This window comes from Nicotiana sylvestris, chromosome 9 (genome assembly GCF_000393655.2).
Source record: "Nicotiana sylvestris chromosome 9, ASM39365v2, whole genome shotgun sequence".
NCBI classification, from domain to species: Eukaryota; Viridiplantae; Streptophyta; class Magnoliopsida; order Solanales; family Solanaceae; genus Nicotiana; species Nicotiana sylvestris.
In genome coordinates, this window is record NC_091065.1 from 137477504 (window position 1) to 137490851 (window position 13348).

Sequence of the window (13348 nt, forward strand, 5' to 3'; positions counted from 1 at the left end):
TTTGCTTGCATAATACACTGGGTAAAACATCTTATTCACTCTTTGACCCAAAATTGCTCCTACCGCCAAATCGCTTGCATCACACATGAGCTCAAAAGGTAAGCTCCAATTGGGTGCGGTAATAATGGGAGTGGTTGTAAATTTGTACTTGAGAAGTTCAAAAGCTTTCATACATTCCTCATTAAACACGAACTTGCCATCCTTTTTCCAATAACTTGCACAAAGGATTCACTACCTTAGAAAAGTCTTTGATGAATCTTCCGTAGAACCCCGCATGCCCAAGAAAACTCCTAACCCTCTTGATTGAAGTAGGAGGAGGAAGCTTTGAGATCACTTTAGTTTTAGCCTTGTCCACCTCTATGTCGTGCTTTGAGATCTTATGACCGAGGACAATGCCCTCCTCGACCATAAAGTGGCATTTTTCCCAGTTAAGCACAAGATTGGTCTCTTTACATCGGCCAACACCTTGTCAATATTCTTCAAACATTCATCAAAGGAGTCACCCACAACACTGAAATCATCAATGAACACTTCCAAGAAGTCCTCCACCATGTCAGTAAATATAGCCATCATACACCGCTGGAAGGTAGCCGGTGCATTACACAAACCAAAAGGCATCATAGAAAATGCAAAGGTGTCATACGAACATGTGAAAGTGGTTTTCTCCTGATCTTCTAGAGTAATCAAAATCTGATTGTAACCTGAGTACCCATCCAAAAAATAGCAAAAGGCACGCCCAGTAAATCTATCTAGCATCTGGTCAAGAAAGGGCAATGGAAAGTGATCCTTGCGAGTCACTTTATTCAGCTTGCGGTAGTCCATGCACACCCTCCATCCGGTGACAATCCTAGTGGGAATCACTCATTTTGCTCATTGGTAACCACCCTTATTCAGCACATATTGCACCGGCAAAGTCCAAGAACTATCCGAGATGGGGTACACAACCCCTGCATCTAACCACTTGATCACCTCCTTTTTGACAACCTCTTGCATAGCCTCATTCAACCTTCTTTGATGTTCCACGAAGGGCTTAACATCATCTTCAAGTATAATCTCGTGTATGCAAAAAAGTGAGGCTTATTCCCCAAATATAAGCTAGAGTCCATCCAATTGCCTTATTTCTTATTTGAAGCACCTCCAATGTGGCATCTACCTGCACGTTTGTAAGACAAGAGGAAAGAATAACAGGTAAAGTTGAACTAGGGCCTAAGAATTCATACTTGAGATGTGAGACTAAATGCTTCAACTCCAAAATGGGGGGTTCCTTAATTGAGGGCTTTGTTGGTGGAGTCTTTCTATTCTCAAGATCCAAAGAGAGCTTTCGAGGATCATAAGAGTAAGAGCCCATTCCATGCAAAGCATTGACACACTCCACCCGACCTTCATCCTCATTTACATCAAGGTTCAACAACACCGCTTCTAGAGGATCCTCCACATTGATCATTGCACTAGTATCATCAACTATCACCTCTATGACAAGATCCATAAAAGAGCACACTTCAGTACTATTCAGCTGCTTCATTGATTTGCACTCATGAATGACCATTTTTTCATCACCTACCCAGAAGGTGAGCTCCCATGCTTCCACATCAACCAATGCCTTCCTAGTTGCAAGGAAAGGTCTTCCCAATATTATCAGAACCTCATAATCAACCTCGTAGTCCAGAATCACAAAATCAGCAGGCAAAATAAACTTGTCCAACCGAACAAGAACATCATCAATAATACCAAGCAGTCTCTTCATTGTTCTATCCGCCTTTTGCAACCTCATTGAAGTAGCTCTCGGTTGACCAATACCTAAATTTTTGAACACGGAGTAAGGCATCAAATTGATACCTGCTCCCAAATTGCACAATTCCTTTACAAAATTTGCACTCCTAATGGTACATGGAATGGTGAAAGCGCTAGGGTCTTCAAGCTTTGGAGCCATCGAGTGCACAATTGCACTTACTTGATGAGTCATTCTGATGGTCTCACAATCCATGGATCTCTTTTTAGTCACCAAGTCTTTTATGAACTTGGCATAATCCGACATTTGCTCAAGATCTTCCACCAAAGGAACATTGGTTGATAAACTCTTCATCATGTCAATAAATTTCTTAAATTGGTTCTCATTCTTTTGCTTCGCAAGCCTTTGAGGGTAAGGTAGAGGAGGCCTTGGCAAGGGAGCCTTGGCCTTGGTCACTACCATTTTCGGGATGTCTATTACGTGTTCCCTAGATGGGTTCACGTCATCTTGAGTCTCCACCTTATTATCATTAATATCAATTCTCACTTACGCATTCAAATTCTCTTCACTCACTTGCTCATCAACTATAGGAACATCATCATCTTGTATTTCAATCTCATCACTCATAATTTCCTTTTTCTTGGAGGTATTCACATTACTACCTCAACCGCTTCTAGTAATCACCACCATTGCATGCCCAGTGTTGTTCCCACCCTTCGGGTTTACTACCATATCACTAGGTAGAGCCCCTTAGGACGAGTATTCAAAGATTGCGAAATCTGGCAAAGTTGAACCTCCAAATTTTGGATTGAAGTATTGTGGGATGCTAACTGGGCATCAGAGTCGGCGTTCTTCTTCATCATTTGTTCAAACATTATCTTGATCCTTCCCATCTCATTGTTTGATGAGCTCGGACCTTAGGACGGAAATGGAGGAGGGTTGTTTGGTTGTTGATACATCGGAGGCCTTTGAAAGTGTTGCCCCTGATTCCCTTGATTGCCATTATTCCTAACCCCCTTGGTTGTTGTTTCCTCCCCAATTGTTGATGTTGCCACTCCAGTTGCCCAGGTTGTTCTGGTTGCCCCAATTCTGATTGTTGTTCCCCCAGTTGTTATTGCTTTGTTGGTTTTGATTCCCCCAATTTCCTTGGAATCTCCACTGTTGTTGTTGGTTAGGAGCATTGCCCCTTTGTCCTTGGTAATTATTCACCTACTGCACTTTTTCACTTTGCTCATCATAGCCATCATCTTGATTAAAACCACCACTACCTTGCTCATATTGATCCAGACTACCTTGACCTTATTGACCTCTTTGTCGCCTCTTATTGACCAACATGTTGACACCTTCCATAGCATTTACTTGTCCATGAGCTTGAACTTGTTGCAATTGAGCTTTTGCCAACTGGTTCATTGTTGTAGTTAACTCTGTTATTGCCTGGCCATGATCATGGAGCTCTTTGTGCAATCACCCTGTGGCACATTAGCTTGACTTTGCCAAGCTGAGGAAGTATCTGCGATCTCATCCAATATCTCACACGCCTCAACATAAGGTGTGTTCATAAAATTTCCCCTGCTAGCTGGTTCACTACATACTGATTGGTCATGTTAATGCCACAGTAGAATGTCTGTTGAATCATTGCTTTGGTCATGTCATTGTTCGGACATTCTTTCACCATTGTTCGATATCTCTCCCAGATCTCATGAAGTGGTTCATTAGGTTCCTGTTTGAAGGCCAAAATCTCATCTCTCAAAGTCGCCATATGCCCTGGCGAGAAAAACTTAGCTATAAACTTGTCCGCCAACTCATCCCACGTAGTGATGGAATGGTTGGGAAGCCTTTCAAGCCAGTACAAAGCTTTCACTCTAAGTGAGAAAGGGAACAATCTCAACCGCAATGCATCCTCTAACACATTTGTTTGCTTGTTTCCCCAACAGGTGTCCACAAAGCCCTTAAGATGTTTATATGCATTCTGATGGGGAGCACCTGTGAAATACCCTCGCTGCTCCAATAAAGTCAACATCACATTTGTAATTTGAAATTGCCTGCCTGAATTCGGGGTGGGACAATTGCACTTGCATATCCTTCATTTGGAAGCACCCAAGGAGCCACTCTTGGAAGTGGCGGGGGAGGGTCTGGAACATTATCATTGGCTTGGCGGCCTCATCTTTGACCTTAAGGTACTATAGGCACCTCATCCTCACCATTATCATCTACCTCCTCCTACGGCAGAACATTTCCAAGAGGATCATTGTTTGCCATTTTGTACCTGAATTGATGACACACACAAGTTAGCAACACAGAAGGAAAGAAAAACAAAATACAAAACTAGTTAGATAGATAGCCCAAACTGTTTAGCTCCCCGGCAACGATGCCAAAAAGTGATCGGGTCCAACCCTACACCACTATAGAGTGGCAAGAGCGGTCGATGCAGCTTTTACCCGAAAAGGTCGGGATCGAATCCACACGGAGCTAAGATATGTTTGGAGTTTGATTCCTATCTAATCTAGCAATGTGCAGTGTTTTTTATTATACTTCCAATCATTCTTTGTTTGGTTGCTATTCTAATTTTAATTCTAATGATGCAGAAAATTAAGCTAAGTAGATATTTTTTAGGGTTTTCTAAATTGGTAAAAAGGCACTAGGGAAGTGACTTACTCCTAGGTGAGTATCTGACGGGATCTAGAACTTAGGGCAATAATGTTATAGTTGGGATCATGATATAGCCAATGCACGTAGCTTCTCACTCTATACCTCTCAGTAGTTTGAATGACTTTGCCCTAATTGGCTTTCTCAAGCCCAATTGGGTGTTCAATTTGTGCAAGCAAAGTTGCTCAAGTCGGGTATTACTATCTCTAGGTTTAACCCTTTAATTGGGGCTATCAATCTCTTGAATGCACCCTAATTCCTTGTTGGTCTAAATTTCCTAGACTTAAGTTCTCTTTCTCAAGAAGAGCCTAAGTCAAAAAGGCACAAATTAATGTTTGCAACCACCAATTCAACATAAAAAGCACAAATCAGGCCAAATATTAATTACCCATAAACATCTAAGCCTCAAAATAGGAGACACATTAAATACCCACACTAGGGTTGAACTACAACCCTAGCTAATGGGTCTAGCTACTCATAATAACTGAAGAAATCAAAGATTGAGATGAAATAGAAGCCATAAAATGTAATTACAAGATAAGAATCTAAGATTAAGTGTTAAACAAACTCTAAAATTACTCAAAAAAGTAAAAACAATGGTTTCACGTGCTCAGCTAAACAAAAGATGATCTAAAAATCTGAAAAAGAAGTATTTATACACAACTAAATTTTTCGAACAAAAATGCCCCTATGGAGGTATTGTTGACAGCGGAAAATGGACCGCTGCAGCACTTGGACTACCGCGGCCGTATAAAATCAAGCGCGGACTGCGGTCTTCAACTTTTAGCTCTATACTTAGTTCTCTGAATCTGGCTACCGCTGAGGGCGGTAAATACACCGCAACTGCTCTAAAGCTACCGTTGCCACGTAATTCCACCGCGGTCAGTGATGACTTGATAAGCCCATAATTAAAACTCTATGAACTTTACCACCGCGGACCGCGAGATCAAGACCGCCTCAGCGGTGGATCCTCCGCGTCCGCAATTCATTTTCTGTTGTCGCGCTCAGTTGACTCAACTTTGACTTGTGCAGGCTTCACTCCCTTTTGAGCTGATTTTGACTTTCTTGTCTTTTTTTAACCAAACACTGCAAGCAAGCACAATAAGTTAGCTTTTGGGAATACTTGTACACACTTTTAATACAAAACTCAAGCAAAAAGGAGCATAAAATAGACTAGAATCCCTAGTTATCACTTAGTCGCTTTCTTGGGGCACGTTGTATCGGCAGAAGGTATTCAAGTGGATCCTAAGAAGATTGAGGTAGTTCAGAACTGGCCTAGACCCACTTCAGCTACAGAGATCCGAAGTTTCTTGGGATTGGCAGGTTATTACTGTCGGTTTATGGAGGGGTTCTCATCTATAGTAGCCTCGTTCACCAGGTTGACCTAGAACGGTGCCCCATTTAGATGGTTAGACGAGTGTGAGGCTAGCTTTAAGCTCAAGGTTGCTTTGACTACGACGACAATATTGGTGTTGCCCACAGGTTCAGGATTTTATATGGTATATTGTGATGCATCTCGTATTAGGCTTGGTGCGGTGTTGATGTAGGCTGGCAAAGGTGATTGCATATGCGTCGCTGCAGCTGAAGGTTCACGAGAAGAATTATCCTATTCATGACTTAGAGTTGGCAGTCATTGTTCATGCGCTAAAGGTTTGGATGCACTATCTTTATGGCATGTCATGTGAGGTATTCATGGATCATCAGAGTTTGCGGTATTTGTTCAAGCAAAAGGAGCTTAATTTGAGGAAGAGAAGGTGGTTGGAACTATTGAAGGACTATGATATCACCATCTTGTATCATCCCAGGAAGGCCAACGTGGTGGTCGATGCTTTGAGTAGGAAGTCAGTGAGTATGGGCAGCCTTGCGTTCATTCCAGTCAGTGAGAGACCGCTTGCATTAGATGTTCAGGCCTTGGCCAATCAGTTCGTGAGATTGGATGTTTCTGAGCCCAGTCGTGTTCTAGCTTGTACGGTAGCTCGATCTTCATTGTTTGAGCGCATCAGGGACCGGCAACATGATGACCCTCATTTGCTTGTCCTTAGGGACATAGTACGGCACAGAGATGCCAAACAGGTTACTATTGGAGATAATGGAGTTTTGAGGATACATGATCCTATTCGTGTGCCTAATGTAGATAGACTTTGTGAGTTGATTCTTGAGGAGGCCCACAGTTCCCAGTATTCTATTCATCTAGGCGCCGCCAAGATGTATCAGGACTTACGGCAACATTATTGGTGGAGGAGGATGGAGAAGGATATAGTTGCATATGTATCTTGGTGTCTAAATTGTTAGCAAGTAAAGAATGAGTATCAGAGACCTGGTGGTTTGCTTCAGAAGAAAGAGATTCCTGAGTGGAAGTGGGGGTGTATCACTATGGATTTTGTTGTTGGACTCCCACGAATGCAAAGGAAGTTTGATGCAGTTTGGGTTATTATGGATAGGCTGACCAAGTCGGCACAATTCATTCCTATGTTAGTTACCTATTCTTCAGAGCGGTTAGCAGAGATTTATATCCGTGAGATCGTTCGGCTTCACGGTGTGCTAGTGTCTATCATTTCTGATTGAGGTACGCAGTTCACCTTGCATTTCTGGAAGGTTGTACAGTATGAGTTGGGCACGCAGGTTGAGCGTAGCATTTCATCCTCAGACGGATGGACAGTCCGAGCGCACTATTCAGATATTGGAGGATATGCTCCGCGCTTGTGTTATAGACTTCAGAAGCTCTTAGGATCAGTTCTTTCCACTTGCGGAGTTTGCCTACAACAACAGTTATCAGTCGAGCATCCAGATGGCTCCCTATGAGGCTTTGTATGGTAGACGGTGTCGATCGTCGATTGGATGGTTCGAGACAGGGAAGGCTCGGTTATTGGGTACAGATTTGGTACAGGATGCCTTGGATAAGGTTAAGATCATTCAGGATAGACTTTGCACAACTTAGTCGAGGCAGAAGAGTTATGCCAACCGTAAGGTTCGTGATGTTGCATTCATGGTCGGAGAGAGAGTGTTGCTCCATGTGTCACCCATGAAGGGTGTAATGAGGTTTGGAAAGAAGGGAAAGTTGAGCCCTAGGTACATCGGACCTTTCGAGATTCTTCATAGAGTGGGTGCGGTGGCTTACAAGCCCATATTGCCACCTAGTTTGTCAGCAGTTCATCTGGTATTCCATGTGTCCATGCTCTGGAAGTACCACGGTGATCCGTCTCATGTGCTAGATTTCAGCTCTGTCTAGTTGGACAAGTATTTGACTTATGAGGAGGAGCCGGTGGCTATTCTAGCCGGTAGGTTTGCCAATTGAGATCAAAGAGTTATCCTTCAATTCGAATGTAGTAGAGAGGTCATCCCATCGAGGCAGCTACTTGGGAGTCCGAGTCGGATATACAGAGTATATATCCCCACCTTTTCACCAGCTAAGGTACTTTTTTATGTTCGTTCGAGGACGAACGGTTGTTTTAGAGGTGGAGAATGTGATGACCCGATAGGTCATCTCATGTTTTAGAACTAAATTCTGTGTTCTGAAGCCTTAAATATCTTATTTTAGCCTTCCTCGATTTGTGTGCACAGTCTGGGTGTTTTTCCGGAAGGCTTATATGTTAGAAACTAATAAAAATAAGAATTGTTGCCTTAAAAGTTAAATTGAGTTGACTTTGGTCAACATTTTGAGCAAAAAGACACGGATCCGTGTTTTGACGATTTCTGTGGGTTCGTATCGTAATTTGGGACATGGGCGTATGTCTGGAATCGAATTCTGAGGTCCCTAGCTCGAGATATGAATTTTTGTTGAAAATTGAAAGTTTAATGATTTTAAGAATTGACTGATGTTTGGCCTTGTTGATACCGGGTTCGTATTTTGGTTCCGGAGCCCGTTATAGGTCCATTATTATATTTATGACTTGTATATAAAATTTGGTGAGAAACAGAGTTAGTTTGACGTGATTCGGATGTCCGGTAGTGAAAATGGAAGTTTTAAAGCTTTCTTGAAAATTGTATTTGATTTGGTGTTCAATTCGTAGTTCTAGGTGTTATTTTGGTAATTTGATCGCGCGAGCAAGTTCATATGATGTTTTAGTACTTGTGTGCATATTTGGTTTGGAGACCCGAGGACTCGGGTGAGTTCTGGATAGGCTACTGGATGATTTGAACTTAGAAAATCTGGTGTTTTTGCAGCAGCTGGTGTTCTGGTGTGTTGTACTTCGTGATCGCGAAGCCATTCTTGCAATCGCGAAGGGATCTGGGTTGGGGGAGAATTTACACTACGCAAATGCGAGACCATGGTTGTGAACGCGGAGCATTGGGGGGGTTTGCTCTACGCGAACGTGACCCTTCACACGCGAACGCGTAGAGTCATTGGAGGTGGGTTGGGACTTGAACGTTGTTCTATGCGAATGCGATGCATGTATCGCGAACGCGGAGGCTAGAGGGATAAGCCTACATGAACACATAGGACAACTCGCGATTGCATAAGCCACTCGGGCTGCTGCTCTTCGCGAACGCGACAGTGTTTATGCAAACGCAATGAACACTGACGCCCAGTGATAAAACAGTCCCAATTATGGGATTTTTGCCATTCTTTCAAATTTTCAAATGCTAGAAAGCCTAGAGACGATTTTTCCAAGATATTTTCTTCCCCAATTTGTTGGTAAGTGATTCTGACCTACTTTCTTTCAATTACCCATTATATTTCATGAGATTTCAACCTAAAATCTAGGATTTTCATGGTAAAAATTGGGGGTTTGGGCAGAATTAGAGATTTTTATATACTTGGAATTTAGACCTTGAATTGAGGTCGGATTTCGAGACAAATTACATAATCGGGCTCGGGGGTGAATGGGTAAATGGATTTTGGTCCGAACTTCGGGTATTGATCAAGCGGCCCCAGTGTCGATTTTTTACTTTTTCAGGGAAAGTTTGGTAAATCTAAATTTATGCATTGTAGTTGATTCCTTTAGCAATATTTGATGTTATTGAGTTAATTGTGGTTAGATATGAGCGGTTTGGAGACGGATTCTAGGGGAAAGGCCCCGGTAGAGCTTTTAATTGATTGCAGAGTGAGGTATGTGTTGTATCTAACCTTGACTTAAGGGAATTAGGAACCCTCGAACTATGTGTTATGCGAGGTGACCGGTGCTTATACGCCGCCAAATTCTCTATTTTCCCTAATTTGTCGTTTTTCCTTAATTATTTCCTTTCTTGTCTTAACTGTTATATGCTTTCCATGCTTAGTTGCTAGTTGTTATTCAATATCTTCTCCTGTTCACAATGTTAGTTCTTCTATAGTTTTCATGACTCCCTGCTATTTGTTCAAGGGTCATGTCCTCGGTTAGCTCAAGCTGCTCCATGTCCTGCCTGATCGCCTCTCCCCAAGACTTCTTTGGCTTACATCTACCCTTCCTCTTACCCTCTCCTCCCCCCAAGGCCAACCTCTCACACCTCCTACTGGGGCATCTGTGCTTCTCCTTTTAACATGCCCGAACCATCTTAGCCTCGCCTCTCGCATCTTGTCCTCCACATGGGCCACTCCTACATTGTCCAGAATAACTTCTTTCCTAATTCTATATAACCTAGTATTCCCACACATCTATCTCAATATCCTCATTTCATCTACTTTCATCTGCTGGACATGGGAGTTCTTGATTGGCTAGCACTCTGCCCCATACAACATAGTCGGTATAATCACTACCTAGTAAAACCTACCTTTAAGTCTCAACGGCACATTCTTATCGCACCAGACAAAGAAAGCCAGTCTCCACTTCTGTCACGACCCCAAATCCAACTAGTCGTGATGGCACTTAACCCAACCCGCTAGGTAAGCCAATTAATAACTATCAATATCCAATGAAATTTAATAAGACAATTAAGCAAAAGAAAATATCTGAATCTTATACATTCCCCAAGGACTGGTAGTACAAATCATGAACTTCTAAGATTAGAATCTACAAAGCTGGTACGAAATAAAGTACATCATCTGTTTGAAATATACATGAACAGATTTTTCATAAGTCTAGAGCTACCATGAACAAGAGACAGATGTAACCGGAATGCAGGTACATCTTCAAATCCAGCTCCTGTCGAACATAGCAACATCAACAACCATCATCTGCACGCAAGGTACAGAAGTGTAGTATGAGTACAATCGACCCCATGTACTCAATAGGTAACAAACCTAAACTTAGGTTGAAAGTTGTGATGAGCTGGAATAAAGGTCGGAGTCCAACACCAATAGCCAACAATAGTTCATAACAACGTAATGAAAGTGATAAAAGAAGTAACTCAGAGATAAAGTACTCAGCTCATTTACAATTTGAGAAAATAGGTATGCTTTGAGGTATATCGGTGAAAACCCAAATTCTTTACCGAAATCGCAAAAAATATGAGTAAGTTTGAAAAGTGTAATTTTTCCCAAAGCTTTCAACTATAAATAAGATGTTTCAGTTTCAGATAACATGAGGAAGTACATCTCTAGGCCTACTTGTCAATATGAAAGTGAAATCATGAATGTCACCAAAATCGGAGTAGCGGAAAGAAATGCACCTCTATGCAGGTATCTCAAGTACGCGTGTCAAATGCAATGTATTTTAGTGATAAACTCATGTACTCACACTCTTAGAGTACTCAATCTCAATGTCTCACACTTTCCACTCATCATGCTCAATCACTCAGTACTACTGTATATGGCCAATCTAGTCCAGGGAAGATCCGTCCCATATATATATATCAACTGATAGTCAGTCACTCAGTACTGTATAAGGCCAATCCAGCCCAGGGGAAGATCCATCCTCAAATATAAATAATTCGGGCAAGATCCATGCCCAAGGAAGAAAACATCCCTCAATATAAATCAACTGCGCTCATGGGGGTGTTTATAGACTCCAGAGGGGCCTCCTTTAGTCCAAGCGCTATAATAAGCCATATCCATGCATAAATTAATATAATATGTTGCAGCGTACAACCCGATTCCATAATATCACTCACAATCAGGCCCTCGGCCTCATTCAATCATCAATCTCTCTAGTCTCTCGGGCTCATGATGCCATGAAACTAGCCCAAAAATGATGATATAATGTGTCAATAAATAACAACTGAGACTGAGATATGACATGAAATGAATGAACATGACTGAGTATGAAATTGCAATTTAAACAAATAATTCAACAGCAATATGACCTCAGTGTGTCCGAACAGAATAAGCATGTAGCCTATACATGGTTTCTAATATGGATCACAGCTCAATAACTCTAGTACGTAGAGATATTATAGTTACAGACAAGATCAGGTAACTACACAATATCATAAAAATAACATAGTCACAATTCACATGGTGCACGCACACACCCGTCACCTATCATGTGCGTCACCTCGATACCAAACACATAACACGTATATTCAGGGTTCATACCCTCAGCACCAAGTTTAGAAGTGTTACTTACCTTGAACAAGCCAAATCCAATACCGAGCAAGCCAAGAGATACTCCAAAATGCCATCTCGCGCGTACCGACCTCCGAACGGCTCGAAACTAGCCAAAAGTAACTCAAATACATCAAATAAAACCCAAGAAAATAATTCCAAACGATAAAAGCCGAATCCTTAATCAAAGGCCCAAAATCAACCAAAAAGTAAAACTCGGGCGTGCACCTCGGAACCCGACAAAACTCACAAAATCCGACAACCCAGTCCGACCATACTAGTTTCACTCAAATCTGACTCCGAATCGATGTTCAAAACTCGAAAATTCACTCTATGAAACTTTAGACAAAATCCCCCAAATTTCTCTCTTGAAACCCTCAATCAAATGCCAAAAATAAAGATAGATTCATGATATAAAATAAAAAATGAGTAGAGAATACTTACTCCAATACACATGGTGAAAATATCTCTGAGAATCGCCTCAATCCGAGCTCTATAGCTCCAAATATGATAAAATGGCCGAAACCCCCGAAATAGAGTACTTATAATTCTGCTTAGGCATTCCTCTTACACGAACGAGGAAAATCTATCGCGTTCGCGATGGACAAAAATAATCTGCCACCAAAGTACTCTATGCGTTTGCGGCACAAGCCTCACGAATGCGATACAGGCAGAAGGCAAAACTACATGAACACGGTAGAAGGGTCGTGAATGCGAAGAAAAGGTCATTGACTGCCAAGCTCAGCCATACACTACGCGAACGCATGAATACATGCGCGAATGCGATGCACAATCTGTAGCAACCTATGCGAACGAGTCTGAGGACTCGCGAACGCGATGAACAACTTTTCCCCAACCATCAAGCAACTCTACGCGATCGCAAACAAGGAAACCAGGTACTCAGCACAACCAGCAATGCCAAAAATGATCCAAACGATCTGAACCTCGTCCGAAACTCACCCATGCCCCTCGGGACCCCGTCCGAATATACCAACAAGTTTCATAACATAACGCGGACCTATTAGAGGCCTCAAACCATGCATAACAACATCGAAATGATGAATCACACCTCAATTTGAACTTGAATGAACTTTGAACTTTCAACTTCCAAAACTCGTGCCGAAACATATCAAATCAACCCGGAATGAACTCAAATTTTACACACAAGTCCCAAATGACATAATGAATCTATTTAAATTTTCGGAACCACAATCTGAATCCGATATCATCAAAGTCAACTCACGGTCAAACTTGTGAACTTTCTAAACCTTCAAATTTCCAACTTTCGCCGATTTGTGCCAAAACCTTCTAGAAATATCCAAATGCAAAGCCGGATATACGCCCAAGTCCAAAAAAACCATCTTGACCTAATAGAGCCATCAAAACTCCAATCCGAGGTCGAATGCTAAAAAGTCAAAGTTAGTGAACTCTTGCAGCTTAAAGCTTCAATCATGACATTCGTTCTTCCAAATCGATTCCGAATGACCTGAAAACCAAAACCGACAATTCACACAAGTCATAATACATCATACGAAACTACTCATACTCGTAAACTACCGAGCAAAGTGCAA

At 41.9% G+C, this 13348-nt stretch overlaps 1 protein-coding gene across 1 annotated transcript; it reads right to left on the bottom strand.

Moving 5' to 3' along the window:
- Positions 1-870: 870 nt before the first annotated feature.
- LOC138878296 (uncharacterized) lies at positions 871-2191 on the bottom strand. Its single transcript, XM_070157963.1, has 3 exons — positions 1704-2191; positions 1154-1604; positions 871-1053 (listed from the first exon to the last, which is right to left on the bottom strand). The coding sequence occupies exons 1-3, from the start codon at positions 2189-2191 to the stop codon at positions 871-873; spliced, it is 1122 nt and encodes a 373-aa protein (XP_070014064.1).
- Positions 2192-13348: the final 11157 nt, after the last annotated feature.